Genomic DNA, 17613 nt, shown 5'->3' with positions numbered 1-17613 from the left:
TGCCAAATTACTTCTGCACATCTGTGGGAGTAAGGCTCAAAGGTGAATGCTAATTTGCCTACTCACGCAATTGTATCACATCTCATGACCTTTGATGTTTCCTATAACTTTAGCTATAATTTAAAAAAGAAAGTATTATTCTCAAGCAAATTTTTCTAATCTTACTTGGCTGTGAAAAAGCTTGAAAATATAACCCGACTGCACCCTAAAGGATCGAAAACTAGAAGGCAAATAAAAAGAACTCCAAACTTGTTGTTTATAAAACGGTCTCATGATTTTGGGGGGCCTGGCTCCAAATTTGTAAATGGTTTGGGTTGGTAATATTTAAGGGCCTTATATGTCGACTGAACATGCTTGAGATTATCTTTTTTTTTGCCCATTGTCCTTCACCCTCCCAGCCTTTTTAATTTGTGATCTGGGTGAGTGGATGTGCAATGAGCTTTAGACTCATCTTCCCAAAGTCAGGTGCCTAAACTTACTTGAAACCATATCACATTTATGCATAACAAATTTCCTGCTGCATACTGCACAGAGATGTAGTCACGTATGAAACCAAATTACTTTCAGTTCAATATCAAAATCCATCTGAGAAAAATCCTGAGTTGCGTCCTGTACAACATATTCATGCTCTTCGGCCTCTGCTTTTTAATAGTACTTCAGATTTTAGCATTTGTTCTACCCGGTTGCTTAAATTAAATGTTACGATTTAAGTGCTACAGTGCTTCCATATTAAATTAGCACTTACATTCTACACTCTGTGTGTGTGTGGGGTGTGTGTGTGTATATATATATATATATATATATATATATATATATATATATATTTACAGTGATCCTAGAGGTTTCTCTTAATCAGTTTTTGCCCATTAAAAGCAATCAAAAAACCACATATGCCAGCCAAATACTTGTTCTCACCCTAACTTATCCCTTAAAGAGTTTTATAAGTTAATACAGTGAAAAGGAAATAAAAATGTTGTTGTAAATTTGTGGCACGCTTCTGGCTCTCTCCTTACCTCAAACTTTTTCTTACTAGTGGCTTATTTTAGATTTCGATACAGTTGTATTCAAACACACTTGGAATATACTTCAATTATACATTTCAGGACAGGAAACATGAATGTAATTTGTTGTGCTATATAAATTTAATTGAAAACAGATACAGACTAACTTTCACTCTTATTTCTCTCAGGGACTGCTCCAAATGCTTTAAGACAGCCATATCTCTGGTTGACAATACTTTTGTCAGTTGCAGTTTGTTTGCTTCCTGTTGTTGCAGTGCGATTTTTGTCAATGACAATTTGGCCTTCAGCAAGTGATAAAGTAAGTAGAAAAATTTGGTTAATTTGAACTGTATTTAGTTATATAAATCAATAATATTCTTAATGTTCAGAAAATAAGATAACTGGTAGTAGCCTTTTGCCAAGAGCTGGGAATGGGCGACTTGATGATTATCTGTTCTGTTCATTGCCTCTGGGGCACCTGACATTGCCACTGTCGGAAGACAGGATACTGGGCTGGATGGACCTTTGATCTGACCCAGTATGGCCGTTCTTATGTTCTATAAGGAGAATGTCATTAGGACTGTGCATCTGTCTTCCTCAAGAGCCTGATACACCCTAAAATGGCAATTTAGGGTTTCTCTGAAGGCCTAACCAAACTGGCAGTTTGGGAACCTTGCTAGAGACTGATGGTCTGTTGCTTTGCCACCCCAGTGGAGCAGGGAGTGTCAGTGCTTTGAGATGGTCTTCTCAATACTCTCCCACTGAGCCTTCTCCCAGTCTGCTTCTGCCTTTGTCTGATCTGCTGTTTTCTTCCGTACATGCTGGCCCACGTGTATCTTCTTCTGCCACCTCTAACTCACCTGCTGACATTTCTCTCTTTAACTTTTTATTCTCTCTTTCCTCCACTCTTTGTTCTGTGGGGTAGAAGAGTGAAGATCATCTTCCCTCCCAAACAGTTTGCCCCTTTTCTCCATATCTCTCAATGGTGGGGAGTGACTGATGGTTAGAAAGGTCTGGGCCCTTCACATTTACCATAGAGCAGCAGGGAGCTTAATATATGTGAGAAGTTCTTGGTCAGGGAGTTCTCTAGTTGCTGCTTAAAGAATGGCTCTTTGTGTCTGACCTCACACTATACAGTGTCAGAAGTGACTGAATCCTTGTTACTAGTGAAAGAGTAAAAAGAAAGAAAAGAGACCCCCCCCGACCCCCCCCCCCCCCGCAGACTGACAGTGTGGTGAGTCAGTAGGGAAAGTGGAAGATCAGACAACAGACCTGCGCCAAGAAAGTCTGCACCAAGAAGGAGATAAAGCCCTGTCACAGCAGTGGAGTCCATAGTGCAAATGGCTCTGTTTGAGAGGCTTGATTTTGGCATCTCAGCTGGCTCTGCTCAAGCCAGAGAGTTGAGCAATTCTAGATGGCTTCGGGTTTAACAGATAAAGCACAAAAATACCTGGTACATGCTTTGATATTTGCAGTGGGTGATGCTGCTGAAGACATCCATGTACCTCATCCCCTCACTGATGAGGAAAAGAGAGACTACACAAAAGTGAAAGATGCTTTTGACGGCCATTTCATAGACAGACAGAATATTACATATGAAAGGGCCAAATTTAATAGGAGGTTCCAGGAGCAAAGAGAAACAGCTGTGATTTTTATTATTGTATTTCATAGGCATGCTGAACATTGCAAATATAAAGCATTAAAAGAATAACTAATAAGAGACAGGATAGTTGTTGGCATAAAATACTTCAATTTATCAGCACAGCTTCAGTAGACCCAAATGTCACACTAGCAAAAGTGAGAATACAACAAACCATAAAGAAACAGCAATATAATTTATATGCTAGCAGCATATGGGAGACTGCATCAGACAATACTGATACAGTAAAGAGGAAAGACATAAATTAGAAAATAAGAACAGGGCACAACTAGAGAGTGGGAGACCAAAGAACCTTAATAGGAGGGAAATTTGGAAAAGCTGTGGAAGATGCGGCAAGACACCATGCCACAGTTGTCAACAATGTCCAGCCAAAGAGACAATGTAGGAGATGCCAGAATATGGGACTTCCTGCAATAGCATGCAAATCACCGGGAGCAGTGGACACAATCCAAGAGGGAGTGTTATCAGACAAGCCCTTACTTTTAGGGGCTATATTCTCAATAGAATAGAGAACTCCTTAGTACACAAGCATGAATCAAAATAGATGAAACCTTTAATTTAAAACTGGTACTGGAGCAGCAGTCACTGCAATTCAATAAATAAATAAAAATCATAAGCAATCCTGGAATGGAGATGTGCAAAGATCAAATAAGATTCTACATGGAGCTAGTAACAATACATTGGATGTTTGTGGCCAGTTCCTTGGGAACCTGGAGAAAGAACAGAAAAGTCTTCCACAAATAATATATGTAATACAAGGATTGACAACTCCCACAGTTGGGTTGCCAGCAATATAAAGACTACACCTAAGAGAGAAACTGGAATGCATCAATGGCAAAAAGCAAGTGCGGGGGATGAGCACAACAGTCCATATGCTGGCCCAGTCTGAGTAGGAAAATTCAGACCTCAGCAGAGGGTTGCAAAGTTTGTAACAAGGAAGAACAATCACTGGAAACATTACTGTCTACAAAGTTACCTGACAGACCTCCGCAGCAGGTAGCAACAGACTTTTTTTTTTTTTTTCTGGAAAGGTCATATGTACGTTATTGTAGTCTGTTACTTCTCCAGATATATTGACTTGATTGTACTTACACAGACTTCCTCAGCACAGGTCATACAGAAACTGAAGTCAATATTTGCAAGACATAGAGTTCATGAAGTCCTCATAGCTGATAATTGGCCTCAGTTTACTTCTGAAACATTCCTCGCATTTGCACAGGATTTGGATTTTGAACATTGTAATAGTAGTCCACATTACACCCTGAGCAACGGGGAGGTGGAGAGAGCATTTCAGATTTTAAAAAGACTTCTGCAAAAATCAGTGGACACATATAAAGCACCACAGGCATATCAGTTAGCACCCCTCGCATCTGGACTGTTTCCAGTAGACTGTCTAATGGGAAGATATCTACCTGTGGCTCCGGTACAGCTTAAACTGAAGTGGACACACCTGAAGGAATTTAGAAAATGGGTGCTGAAATACAAATTTGGCAGCAACAATACTTCAGTATCAGAGGGGGGTAGCTGGGTTAGTCTGTATTCACAAAAACAATGAGGAGTCTGGTGGCACCTTAAAGAATAACAGATTTATTTGGGCATAAGCTTTTGTGGGTAAAAAACCCACTTCAGATGCATGGAGTGAAAATTACAGATACAAGCATAAATATATATTGGCACATGAAGAGAAGGGAGTTACCTTACAAGTGGAGAACCAGTGCTGAAGGCTAATTTAGTCAGGCAGGATCAACTATCTGAACTGAGACGGGGGAACAAAGTATGGCTCAAAGGCTCCCAGAATTTCAGAACTACTCTGAACTTGGCAGAAACTCCCAGATGTTACCTAATGGCAACTCCAAAAGGACTTCTCCAGGGGTATCGGGTTCATTTTCAGTATTTCCCAACACAATACTGAGAGGATCTGGGACCTGCAGGTACTCTGTCAGGAAGTGAACCCCTCCACAGGGAAACTCAACAGAAATGAGAACACTGTCTGGAAGACTGGTCAGACCCCCTCAAAGACCCCCTCAAATACTGCTCAGAACTATGTGGATGCAATTCATAAGGGGACATACTAGTGCAAATAGTTTTAAGGAATTTGAAGTTTATTTTTAATTGTGTGTATATATGCCAGAGGTGGCCAAACCGCGGCTCACGAGCAGCATGCGGCTCTTTTACAATTAAAGTGTGGCTCATGGAATACACGATACAGCCCCCCCTCCATTCGCCACCTACCAGACTGGGAGGGAGCTTGGGGCTTCTGCCTGGTGGTGGGGCTAGGGGCTTCTGCCCAGCAGAGATGGGGTGTTGGGACTTCAGCCCTGTAGAGCGCACCTGCCAGGGATCGGGGCTTCAGCAGGAGAGGGGCTGAATCCCCAGCATGCACGTCCCGTGGGGCTGAAGCCCTCAGACCCACCTCCCCAAAGGGCAGAAAAGCCTCTAGCCCCACCACCCTGCTTCAAGGCAGAAGCCCCACTCTGACTGGCAAGCCATGGCTCTCGGACTTCTGAAGATTGTCATATGTGGCTCAGAGGGTCAGTAAGTATGGCCACCCCTGGTATATATATTGGTTGATAAATTAAGTTTTAAACTTTTATTAGAAAGAAAAGAGGATGTGACGTAGCTATAGAATTCCCGGTCCTCAACAGTTACCAGAGAGGATCAGGATGTGTTGCAGTGGGGAGCTTAATAAACGTGGGAACTTCTTGGTCAGGGAGCTTTCTAGTTGCTGCTTAAAGCATGACTCTTTGTATCTGTCCTCACGCTAAAGTGATGATATCCATACCTGATCTAAGGAAGCCTATTCTGTCACCCCCATCACATCAAGAGCCAGCAGAATGAGGTGCAGGCAGTTTCCAAGCAAACTAAATATGTTCTGGTAATTGGGCTGGGTGGGAGTGATGGGATGCACGCGTGTGTTGTGTGCGTGAGGGGGTAGGGTGTTTGAGAATCTTCATTCTTAATATTGGATTGTCTGCAGAATTGTTTATATATGCTTTTATTTAATCGTGATCTTAAGTATTTTAGTGCTGAGTCCATCCATAGGTCCAAAACTTTCTCAATAATCCTTATCTGAATACCGGTTGCCTGACATTCTGCCTTGGCAAGACACATGTCTGGCCACAACTGTTAAAACAGGCTTTCATATATTTATCTTCCCTATACTTCAGTTTGCAATCTGAACACATAGCAGTGGCTAATGTAAACCCTCCCAGGCTCACTTTGGATAAAAAAAACCTGCCATTTTTGGCTTCAGACTATATTATAGATTTATTTGTATTTACCACTATAAGTTTGTGGCAAGAGGCAGCAGTGGTTTCCTTTTGGGTTTGTGTGTTTGTTTGTTTTTACCTAGAACTGGCAAGAAAGCCGCTTGTGGAATCAGAGTTGTGATTATTAAAATCCTATTGTCTTTTAGATTTTATTTTTAAAGTTATTGCCATCTGTAAACAAGAAAATAAGCTTAGATACAAAAGTCAAATTTTTCATTTTGTTTACTACACAACATGCCCACTCTAGCTTGGAATACCTTAAGAAGTTAATAAAAATGCAAAATAAAATAATTTAAAAATCAATTTTTTTTGAACATATGCTTCTGGTTTTAACTCAGGTAAATTTTAACAAGAAACTCTTTTATAAAACTTGTAACACTTTTTAAAGTTACCATCACATTGTTCCCAAGACATTAAGTACAAATGAGCATCTGTTTTCCCTCTAAATTAACCGGTTACACCCTTTCCTTTCATAAAGATTCAGAAGAACCGTAAGAAATACAAGACTGAAGAACAGTGGAAGCGAAGGCAGAGCACTTTTCGTCGAGGGATATCAAGCCGTCGTTCTGCTTATGCTTTCTCACATCAACGGGGATATGCTGATCTTATTGCTTCTGGACGTAGCATACGTAAAAAACGAGCACCTTTAGATGCGGTGCTACACCACAAGGTGGCCGAAGATAGACAAGTTGGTGAAACCAGCTGATGATTGTCTAAGATTTAAGTTCTAGAAGACAGGCTTTTTAGCAAATGATTGCACAAAGAATGTTTATTTTTTATGGAAGACTCGAGATTTTTTAAAAAATGAGATGACATGAGATTATGAAGACTTCAAAATTTTCTTACAAAACTGCTTGGTTTGGGACTATTGAAAAACAGAAAAAACCAAGAAGTATGTGTTGTTTTGTTTTAAGTAAATCCTAATCCTTGTGCAAGTATAATGTGAAACTGAAGGATATATAAAATTCTAGGGTCTAAAAACCCAGAGTTTTAATTTTTTAAGTGATGCTTGGAAATGCTAAATTTTATCCTTTTTTTTTTTAATTATAATCATGAAATAAAATTGCAGCACACATTTCTTACCTTACTTTAAAGATGAACAGCTGAGAAGCAATCAAACTGTATGTGCCACTTTGTTAAACAATTCTATTTATACAATGGTAAAGGTGAATTAGATAACTAATATTTTTCTTCCTTTAGGGGAGCCATGCAATCTGACCTTTCATACAGCTAAACTAGGCTCCATGGTGGTATGTTGTAGTCACTCACTTACTTGGAACAGATTAACACATTTTAGTGAAAATACAATCACAGTTGTAGGTGTGGTTACAGTCCATTCCTGTTTACTAAATGGTTCACAGTCTTTTTTTTTTTTTACTCTTAACGGTTCTATCACTGACTTGGGTTATTCTTTCAATAACTTCTCTGTGTCTCAGGAGGAGAGTGTTCTGGAAAACAGTGAAGACCTCAGGATTTTTTGAAACACTTTCTCTGAAATATTTTTGTGTCTACCTACTTGTATAGTATTTTATGATGTTATTTGGTTATTGGAAAACTGCCTTTTGAATTGGCAGATTTGATTTGTTCATTTCAGTTGAGTTTCATAATGCAACAATTTATAAGAATAGATAAGGAAGAATAGGCCACTTTTAAGTTGAACATACTTCAGTTGGTAATTGTTGAACAGTGTCCTCTAACTGGGGAGGGAAGGGAGGAGAAAGTCTCTCCTTTTTTTTTTTTTTGGTACATATTACATGCATAGACGCACACACAGACTCTCACATAGTTTCCTCAACTTTAGGATGTATAAATGTTTCACCTTTTTTTTATATAGAATACTGACTTACACCGGCATTAATAACTGTTCCAATGTTTTTTAATAGGGCATAAACACAATGTGTACAGTTAATCTTTTAGATCTAGGCAAAGAAATGTATATTTCATAATTTTAATGGAGCAAATGCAAGAAAGTTTACAGTTTTTCTTTTAATATGGGATGGGAGCAGTATAGTTAATTTTAAAGAAAAGGAAGTGTATAATTTCAGTTTCTCTCATTAAGAGATGTGGGAATGGTCAACAATACAAGTGTCAGTCTTCTAAATTGGGTGCAATATTAATTTTAATATACAAATTGATTTGGATATATTCCATTTACATATAATTGAGGGTTAATATGTAACATATTTTGTTTATGGATAACAAATGTATTCATAAAATATCTTAAATTTTAATCTTTTGACGAATGTGGAAAACAAAGTGGTTTTTACCATTTTTATGTTTTATTTGAATGATTATTAAACAATTCTGTGTAAATAAGGTTGATGCTACCTGTAAATTAGTCTGAATTATTGGATTGAGGAGTTGCTTGTGTACTAATATACAAACAAAATATTTGTTAGCGGTTGGGAGAAAACATCTGAGATATTTCTTGGCCTATCAAAGGTTGAAAGTCAAACAGCTAGCCACCTAGAGCAGGGCTTCTCAGACTTTTGTACTGGTGACCCCTTTCACACAGCAAGCTTCTGAGTGTGACCCCCCCTTATACATTAAAAACACTTTTTTATATATTTAACACCATTATAAATGCTGGAAGCAAAGCGGAGTTTGGGGTGGAGGCTGACAGCTCATGACCCCCCCATGTAATAACCTTGGGGCCCCATGAGGGGTCCCAACCCCCAGTTGAGAACCCCTGCCCTAGAGCAAGAATGCCTCTTAAGAGAAGATAGCACTTATCAAAAGAGTGGAAAGATGTTATATTTTGAGCTGGGCAATTGGTAGTACTGAACTGAAGAGGAGAACATTTTAAAAAGATTGTATTTATTTCAGAGTGCAGTTTACACTTTGACTTATGTATCTCTGCTACATTTCAGTCTTCATCTGAATTCTTTCAGCCAGCGGTTCTCAAGCGGGGGTCCACGGTGCCCCGTTGCTGAAACGCAGTGCCCTGAGCCCCAGTGCCGCCCTGTCCCCACACACCCCTGTCAGGCTGAAGTGGGCAGTGGTGCAGAGCTTCAGCCTGCACCCTGTCCCACCCCTGCAGGACAGAAGCTGAGAGCAACGCAGGGCTGAAACACTGAGCTCCCCGTCCCTCCCCTGCCCCGAAGCCAGGGCTGAAACCCCGACATGGGCAGAAACTTTGAGTCCATGGGCAGAGTTGAGTGGGCACAAGAGTGTTGCCCCCCGCAAACTGCAGTGCCTTACCCAGAGCAGGGCAGTCTGTGGGGCAGCTCCACCCCCCCACACCTCCTCTCCTGCAGCTCCTGCCCTCTGGCCAGGTCCTAGGAGGTCCGCAGCTCCTAGGAGGTCCTAGGTGGGAAGCTGGAGCCAGGCAGTGCGGAACAGCTGCTCCTCTGACAGGTGGTGCCACCAGGGAGCAGGCAGCCATGGCATTCCCCCATCTGCCTTTAGTACCTGGGATTGTGCCTGCTTCTCAGCTTCCAGCCTCCTTTGACTGCTCATGCAGCTGCTGAGAGCTGCCCAGGCAGCTCTGGGCCCAGCAGAGCCCTCAGGGAGCAGCCACAGGCACACGGCCCCGAACAGGTAGGTGGCCTGCTGAGGTGAGTCGGGGGTGGAGGTGGCACTCCCTCCCTGGACCCTGCTGTGCATAGCTGGCCAAAGCCCTGCTGGCCCTTGCCCCTCCCCCACAATAGAAGTCAAACTATGCCTATGCCCAAGGGTTCCCACCCCTGGCCTGGAGCCCCAAGTCCTCCCCCCGGGCTCCGGCCTGGAGTTGTTCTAGCATGTTGAGGGGGGCACTTAGAAAAACGTTGAGAACCCCTGATTTAAGCCATACTGGCTTGGGCTGTGATTTTGTCTGATCTCACACACTTATACCAGTGTCAGCCTGCAGAGAGACCTCCATGGAAACACAAGCTTTTGCAGGAAGTGGTGCTAATTTCATCTGATGGAATTCTTCTTTCAAGTCATTGAACACATGACTTAATATGGTACTAAGAGACCACTTCTGCTGGAATTACTGCCTTTCAGATGAGGCTTAGTCCCTGTTCATTTAAAAAACCCATGGTACTGACAAGTAACAATTTCGTCAAGTATACTCTGCCTACCTGATTTCTCCTGGAAGCTTCAGTTGGGTACAGTATTCACAGCATGCCCTGAGAGGTTGTGTACAGTTGCCATGTACTGTGTGATGCCTCTTGTAAACTATCTTTGAGAGAGCTGCAATGCAGTGGTGGGTTTATGGATTCTGGTGTCATACAGCTGGACAAGTCCTCTGGGATTGTGTAGAAGTCAATACTGTCTTGATGACAGCCTGATATACCAGTGGCCTGTTGGGACTCCATAAACTGCTATCTTCTGCCAGTTATTCAGTGGCCCCCTGAACCTGACATTATTCTCACAGGTCACCATAGTATGTAAATTGTCTGTGACAGATGACATAGGAAGGCAGATGGGCAGAGTGCTGACGACAGTCTTGTGCTGAATCAGATTAGCAGTGATACTAGAATCTTTAAAATCTCTTATGGCTGTGCTGAAGACTGTCCTTCTTCACCACCACCTTGCCTAACTGAACTATTTAAGATGGTTAACAGCTTGTTAAATTAGAACTGTTTGCATCCATCGCTGCTTAACTATTGCTCACTGTGATGTTCCCCTCTGGTGTTCTCCAGACCCGTGATATGCTAGGTCATTCTAATCCTTGACTCTGAGAGCCAGCCTTACCCTGCTCTGCTGTGAGAACCCCCACTCCGGAGCTGTTCACGCACAGCCTCTGGCATGTAAGCTGCTCCTTGGATTGTGCAACTGAATGATACTAGCCAATATCTCCGGTCCCAGACACAATCCTATGAACCGCAGCCTTGCAGTGTCAGTTATGCCTGCTGGGCTGCAAGCTTTAGTAGGGCCAGGATTTCACCAAATGTTTAATAGTGATGTGGATAAAAAATTGGCATGAGCGAAGACTTATTCTAGGGCAGAGTTCCTCTCACTTCTGGTAGAGCCTGTTTCCCCATCTACCACAGAACTGTGCTGTGTGGTGTATTTAGGCACACGTTTTCCAAACTGGTCTGAATCTGTCTAGCAGAATTTAGAGGTTAGATTTACAGGTAAAATGTGTCCGTATTCTTCACGAGCAGTTTCTCTTATAAATTTTGCTAGCAAGCATTTACTCGTATTTGTTGTAAGTCAGCTGTTTGATCTGGTGATTCATTATTACTTTGATTCATTAGTGTGACTAATTATGCTATGACAGCCATAATATCTTTTGTCAGAGGGGGGGAGGGCCAATAAATGCCAAGATTTTCCTGCCTTGTCTTCTCACCCCCCAAGTAAACTATCTTTATGAACAAGAAGAGTCACACACTACTACCAGTAGAGTATGTACCACTTATGGCACATTATTAATTTGCAGTAGTACCTACTATATGCACAGCACTTTCCAGACACTTAAGGACGTTCCCAGTACTGAGGCTCTCACAACCAAATGAGAGGTCACACCTTTACAGGGATGACTGTAAAAGGAATCTAATGCATGGAGCTGAAGCTTTCTGCTAAAGACAGAGTTGACAAGGTCAAGCACCATATTGCAGGGATGAAAAGACTCTAGTGAAGCTATTTTAAATGACTGTTCAAAAGACAAAAATATTGTTACATTGGAGTGGTCTTTGATGTCAGGAGGTTGCTTAACAAAGATGATAGCACAGATTTCACGGCACATCTGTCTGATGGAATTTCATCACGATAACTTCCTTGTTCTGCAGTCTCTAAATTTATGGGCATGCTTTAGTGCAACATACCTATCAACATGCAAAGTCGAGGTGGATTTTAATCTTGGGCAGAAATATCTTGTAATGTTGTTGAAGTGTTTCCTTCAGAAGGAGCTTGTTCAGTCAATTTCTTACCTGTAAACCTAAACCGGGGTATCTTTGCTGAGACAAAGGCAGAAAGCATGCCAAGGAATGTTCATTAGGATGATCTTGTGTTTAAAAAAAAAAAAAAAAAAAGCAAAAAAACCGTTTTTTTTAAAAAAATAAATAGCTTAGACAAAACTGACTCAGCTGAGGCATCTAAATATAGAAATGGAGTACTAGTGGCACCTTAGAGACTAACCAATTTATCTGAGCATAAGCTTTCGTGAGCTACAGCTCACTTCATCGGATGTACTCAGTGGAAAATACAGTGAGGAGATTTATATACACACAGAACATGAAAAAATGGGTGTTATCATACACACTGTAAGAAGAGTCACCTACTACAGGACAGGCCCAACAAAGATAATAACAGAACGCCACTAGCCATCACCTTCAGCCCCCAACTAAAACCTCTCCAAAGCATCATCAAGGATCTACAACCTAACCTGAAGGACGACCCATCACTCTCACAAATCTTGGGAGACAGGCCAGTCCTTGCCTACAGACAGCCCCCCAACCTGAAGCAAATATTCACCAGCAACCACACACACCACACAACAGAACCACTAACCCAGGAACCTTGCAACAAAGCCCGTTGCAAACTGTGCCCACATATCTATTGAGGGGACACCATCATAGGGCCTAATCACATCAGCCACACTATCAGAGGCTCATTCACCTGCACATCTACCAATATGATATATGCCAGTAATGCCCCTCTGCCATGTACATTGGTCAAACTGGACAGTCTCTACGTAAAAGAATAAGTGGACACAAATCAGATGTCAAGAATTGTAACATTCATAAACCAGTCGGAGAACACTTCAATCTCAGACCTAAAGGTCGCAATATTAAAACAAAAAGACTTCAAAAACAGACTCCAACGAGAGACTGCTGAATTGGAATTAATTTGCAAACTGGATACAATTAACTTAGGCTTGAATAAAGACTGGGAACGGATGTGTCATTACAAAAATTAAAACTATTTCCCCATGTTTATTCCCCCCCTCCCCCCATGCCCATTTTAGTAATGTAACTGAATTACGGGCAGAATTCAGATTACAGGAGAATGCTTTAAAACCAGTACCCATGTTTGGACATTCTATTCTTCCCTTAAACCTGCATCTTAATAGCCAGGAACAGGAAATTCGGGAGTTAATTAGCCCCTGCTGGTGGATATAAGTGTACAAAGTGGAATTACATCCATGGTGAAGACTGATAATTACCAAAGCTTTTAATGATAATGTAATTGAGCTCATTTTAATTCTACATTGTCAAGTTTATTAGTGGTACAAAATGTTGCAAAATTGTACACATATTTTAAAAATGCTTAATGTAGTAAATCCCACATAATCAGGTTTTAAGGTGGAGAATGTAGGATAAGTATTCAATTAAAGAAAGTTAGCTTAAGTTTAGTTAAGGAAATATATGTGTTGTAAAGAAAGGCCTGACTAGCAAGTAGAAGGAAAGCCTTGAAAATAATAAATGATGAGGACAGAAAGAATAAAGTAGGAAGGATATCTGATTCAAAGAATAACTAACAAAATAAGGGGAAGTTTCTAAAAAAGCCTCTGATCAATAGCAGTGACTGCAGAGGAAGATTTCAGAGTAGCGGACGTGTTAGTCTGTATTCACAAAAAGAAGAGTACTTGTGGCACCTTAGAGACTAACATTTATTTGAGCATAAGCTTTGTGAGCTTATCCGATGAAGTGAGCTGTAGCTCACGAAAGCTTATGTTCCAGTAAATTTGTTAGTCTCTAAGGTGCCACAGGTCCTCCTTTTCTTTTTGCAGAGGAAGAGAATCTGTCTTAAAATGAGCTAACACAGCCCTTCTCCAGCCCACACACCAGTGTTAAAGCCTATGTGAGCCCAGGTACAATGGGAAAACTATTGAACAGCAACTGCATACAGCAGGGGTGGCCAATCTGTGGCTCCGGAGCTACATGCGGCTCGTCCGAAGTTAATCTGCGGCTCCTTGTCTAGGCACCGACTCCAGGGCTGGAGCTACAGGAACCAATTTTCCAATGTGCAAAGGGGGTGCTCACTGCTCAACCCCTGGCTCTGCCCCAGGCCCTGCCCCCACCCACCCCTTCCCACCCCCTCCTCTCAGCCTGCCATGCCCTCACTCCCCCCCGCCCCGCCCCACTGCCACAAAACAGCTGATTGGGAGGTGCGGGGAGGTGCTGATTGGTGGGGCTGTAGGTGGCCAGGAGGCGCTGGGAGCGGGGGGGCACTGATGGGGAGCTGCTGACATATTACTGTGGCTCTTTGGCAATGTACATTGGTAAATTCTGGCTCCCTCTCAGGCTCAGGTTGGCCACCCCAGCATACGGTATCATTTGGCTGATGGATTTTTTAAAAAATTATGGTTAAATTAGAGTTTGGTAATTTCTCATATCAATTTTAAAATATTACAGATTCCAACAAATAGTATCTAGGTTCCCCGCCCCACAAGGCAAAAAGAGCCCAGATCAAGGCAGCAGTTTCACAATGATTATTCCTCTAAGGACTCTATTTAGTAAGTACAGTTTTGCAAGCTATGTGTACTAAATTTTTTTTAAAAAAAAGCAAAAAACGTATGTTTAGAACTGCCACAAAAATTAGGCTAAAATGTCCGTTAGTTTTTAATTTAATTTTTTTAAAATTAAGGCGGTAAAAAAGCTTTTGCACAAAGTAATACTACAAAATATAAAGAAAATTGAACAGTTGGGAGGGAGTTGTAAAAATATTTTTTAAAAAATGGTAAAGAGAATGCTTGGTTTAATAACAAAACATAGTTATGGCAGTATAACTCAGCGCAGGCCTGCCCAGTGAAACCTTTAGTAGTAAAACCAATTATGCAAAGAGAAGCTCAGATGGTGACAACTACCACCACTATATGCCTTTTCTTTTTCCTCCTCTGAAAAGGCTTTACAGCCATTCTGAAGGAAATGGGCTCTTGCCAGAAAATGTGTCTGTAAATAATAAATTATGCTAATTGCTGCAGGCAGTGTGACAATCTGGTTTAAAAATTATTAAACTAGAAATAATTTAATCAAAATATCTAAAAGACATGCTTTTCTATATGGTGTAACTACTTCCAAAACTTGTAAAAATATAACCATGATAAAATTTAAAAAAATGAAGAGCAATTATATAGTTTTAATATTTTTAGTAATATTTATTTTATCTTAAAATGAAATAGAATTTTTCATGGGATTTTAATGGTTGGAGGTTTTGTTATGATTTTGAATGGCCACTGCACTATTTAAAGTAGTTTTATTATTTGCAATTAATAATTTGTTAAAAGAAAACAGAATTTGGATGGCACTTTTGAATAGCATTTCAGTGACTGGGGTTCACTTATATTTACTTATTTTTTATAGAATGCATACTTTTGTATAATTTAATTTTTACTTTTTACGTTATATTATTACACTAGGTGCTGTACAAACAGAACAAAGAGACAGTCTCATTATTTATCCCCCTTTTCCTTGCTCCAAAGACATACTTATGCTCATAAGTTATTTTCTACTGTATGAAATTACAGATTGAGTTCCCAGTAATAACTTCCATCTAGAAATTATGCATATTAGGAAATCATTCTTTTCAGATTCTCATTCCTGAAGAATAAGCTCAAGACAGGTGGATACTCAAACAAGGGACGGGCGGGGCAGACGGGTTAGATTTCAATTTTACTTTAGCTCACAAGCCCCCTTGCACAAATAACATGTTGGGGTTTTCTTTGCTAGAGAAATAACTTGTGTTTAGCTGATTATTTTCTCTAGAATGACTCTCAATACACATCTGCCTAAAGACAAAACTTCCTCAATTATGTCTTGGGTTGTGCTAGGTACCTTTGGGCTGACCTTAATGCTAACCTTGATTCAGGCTGAATTGTGTCAGCTCCTTGTGTTATTGCCCACGGGCATGGAGTTCACCACCCATGGCCCATAGTGGCTGGAAGCACAGAGAGGTGAGCTCTGAACTGCTTTCCTGGTGACCAACTGCTCTGGGCAGGTGATCAGTGAACTAATTCCTGGTTCATCCATACTAGACCTATAAATAGCTGATCCATCTATAACAAATCTAGAACTAAACTCAACAAACATATGGAGGGTGTCCTCTGAGTGGGTTGACAGCTAATCAGCAGCCACTGTGAAGGTACTATTTGTTTGCGTTTTGGACAGAGACAGCAGCACTGCAGGACCTCAGCTCCCCTAGGAGAAACTAAAAGGTGTACAAGACAATTTCAGAGGGAGTTATGAAGTTAGGTACTCACCAAACCAGTGACCAATGCTTGGAGAAAATGAAGGGTCTGGATAGGGGGCTAACAAAGGCCAAAGGCTATAATCACTACTTAAGTGTCCATCTCCTCACAGAATGGATGAAAGACTGTTCCATCACAATAGCTAATAGACACTGCCATGGTGATATTACTGAGGGACAGGTTTTTGCATCTGAGAACCATGGAGCCCAGGCCAGTGCCTCTAAGACCAGAGTCTCCAATATACTAGGGGCTGAAAAATGTTATCACTTTCTGAGTCTCATCTTCAACTGGTCAATTTGTGGTCAGTAGTGTCTAATGTTGAATTCTCTCTTGTATCCCAATTGCTGGAACTATTGGTCCTTCTGTTATATATCGGGCCTTACCAAATTCACAGCCATGAAAAACACATCATGGACCATGAAATCTGGTCTTTTGTGTGCTTTTCCGCTATACTATACAGATTTCATGCAGGAGACCAATGTTTCTCTAATTGGGAGCCTGACCCAAAAGGGAGTTGCAGGGGTTCATAGTATTGCCACGGTTACTTCTGCTCTGCCTTCAGAGATGGGCAGCCGGAGAGCGGAGGCTGTTGGCCGGGTGCTCAGCTCTGAAGGCAGTGCCCTGCCAGCAGCAGCGCAGAAGTAAGGGTAGCAGTACACTAGGGTAGGGCCCTAGTTATATATAACAAATTGTATATTTTAGTGGTACTATAGAATGGGTGACACAGCTTAGCAAGAAACTAAGATTCAAATTCTGTTCCTAGTGTGGACATAATGTCTATTATGGAGTAGTACTCGGATTACCTCCAATATCTGCAACCTGTTCTTGTATCTTAGTATGTATTCGTGCACGGGATGATGTAAGGTCAGTGCCTGATCCTGATTTTATTGAAGTCACTCTAAATCCATTCAGAAACTGGTGAAGAATGCAGGATCCTGCTTTATTAAATAGAATGCATAGCTGTGAGCACACCTCAAAATGGCTCCATGATGTGCACCCGTTTGGTTTTTTTAAAATATATTCTAAGTTCCCTAGTAATGGGAATTCACTTGTGTTTGATCCTGTAAACACTTATTATTTAAAATCCCTCCTGCTGCCCTGAATATCTGAATCCATCACTACTATTCACTATCTGAATAAGGAGGGTGGAATTTGGTACTATATTATAGTGTGCATCTCTGACCAAATGTGTAAACTCTAGTCAGGGGTGGGAAATGTTTTGTGTTGTACTACTTTATCATTTTGAGATGCTAAATGTAATAAGAACAGTGTTAATATACTCTACCCTAAAAGGACTTCTATTTTCTCTGCTGCAGCATATACCTCAGTTCGTAATAAGTTTTCAGTACCATACAAGTGGCCAGCAATGCAGTCCTTCAGTTGCTCTGCAGTGCAGCTTCTGCCTTACATGCACAAGCATGGGATGATGGGCTTCTTATGCAGCATGACTGTTATAAACGTTTCATGGCAAAAATGAGAAGATACAGCTCAGAATAAAATTAAAAGCCACAAACAGGGTTGCATTAGTAAGATTAAAACAAAATATAGTGGGAAGCAGGAAAGTAA

General features: G+C 41.0%; 1 protein-coding gene across 2 annotated transcripts in view; it reads left to right on the top strand.

Moving 5' to 3' along the window:
- Positions 1-6895, top strand: part of ATP8B1 (ATPase phospholipid transporting 8B1) — a 142922-nt gene extending 136027 nt beyond the window's left edge. For both annotated transcript variants that reach the window (XM_084628057.1, XM_084628056.1), the window contains 2 exons: positions 1190-1320; positions 6409-6895. In XM_084628057.1, coding sequence (XP_084484183.1) covers positions 1190-1320; positions 6409-6636 — 359 coding nt within the window. In that variant the 3' untranslated portion in view covers positions 6637-6895. The remainder of the gene's footprint in view (positions 1-1189; positions 1321-6408) is intronic.
- The last annotated feature ends 10718 nt before the right edge of the window (positions 6896-17613 follow it).

Source organism: Lepidochelys olivacea (assembly GCF_965140295.1).
Source record: "Lepidochelys olivacea isolate rLepOli2 genome assembly, chromosome: 5".
Lineage (NCBI taxonomy): Eukaryota > Metazoa > Chordata > Testudines > Cheloniidae > Lepidochelys > Lepidochelys olivacea.
The sequence above is the reverse complement of the archived record's forward strand: the minus strand, read 5'-3'. Positions and strand labels throughout refer to the sequence as shown.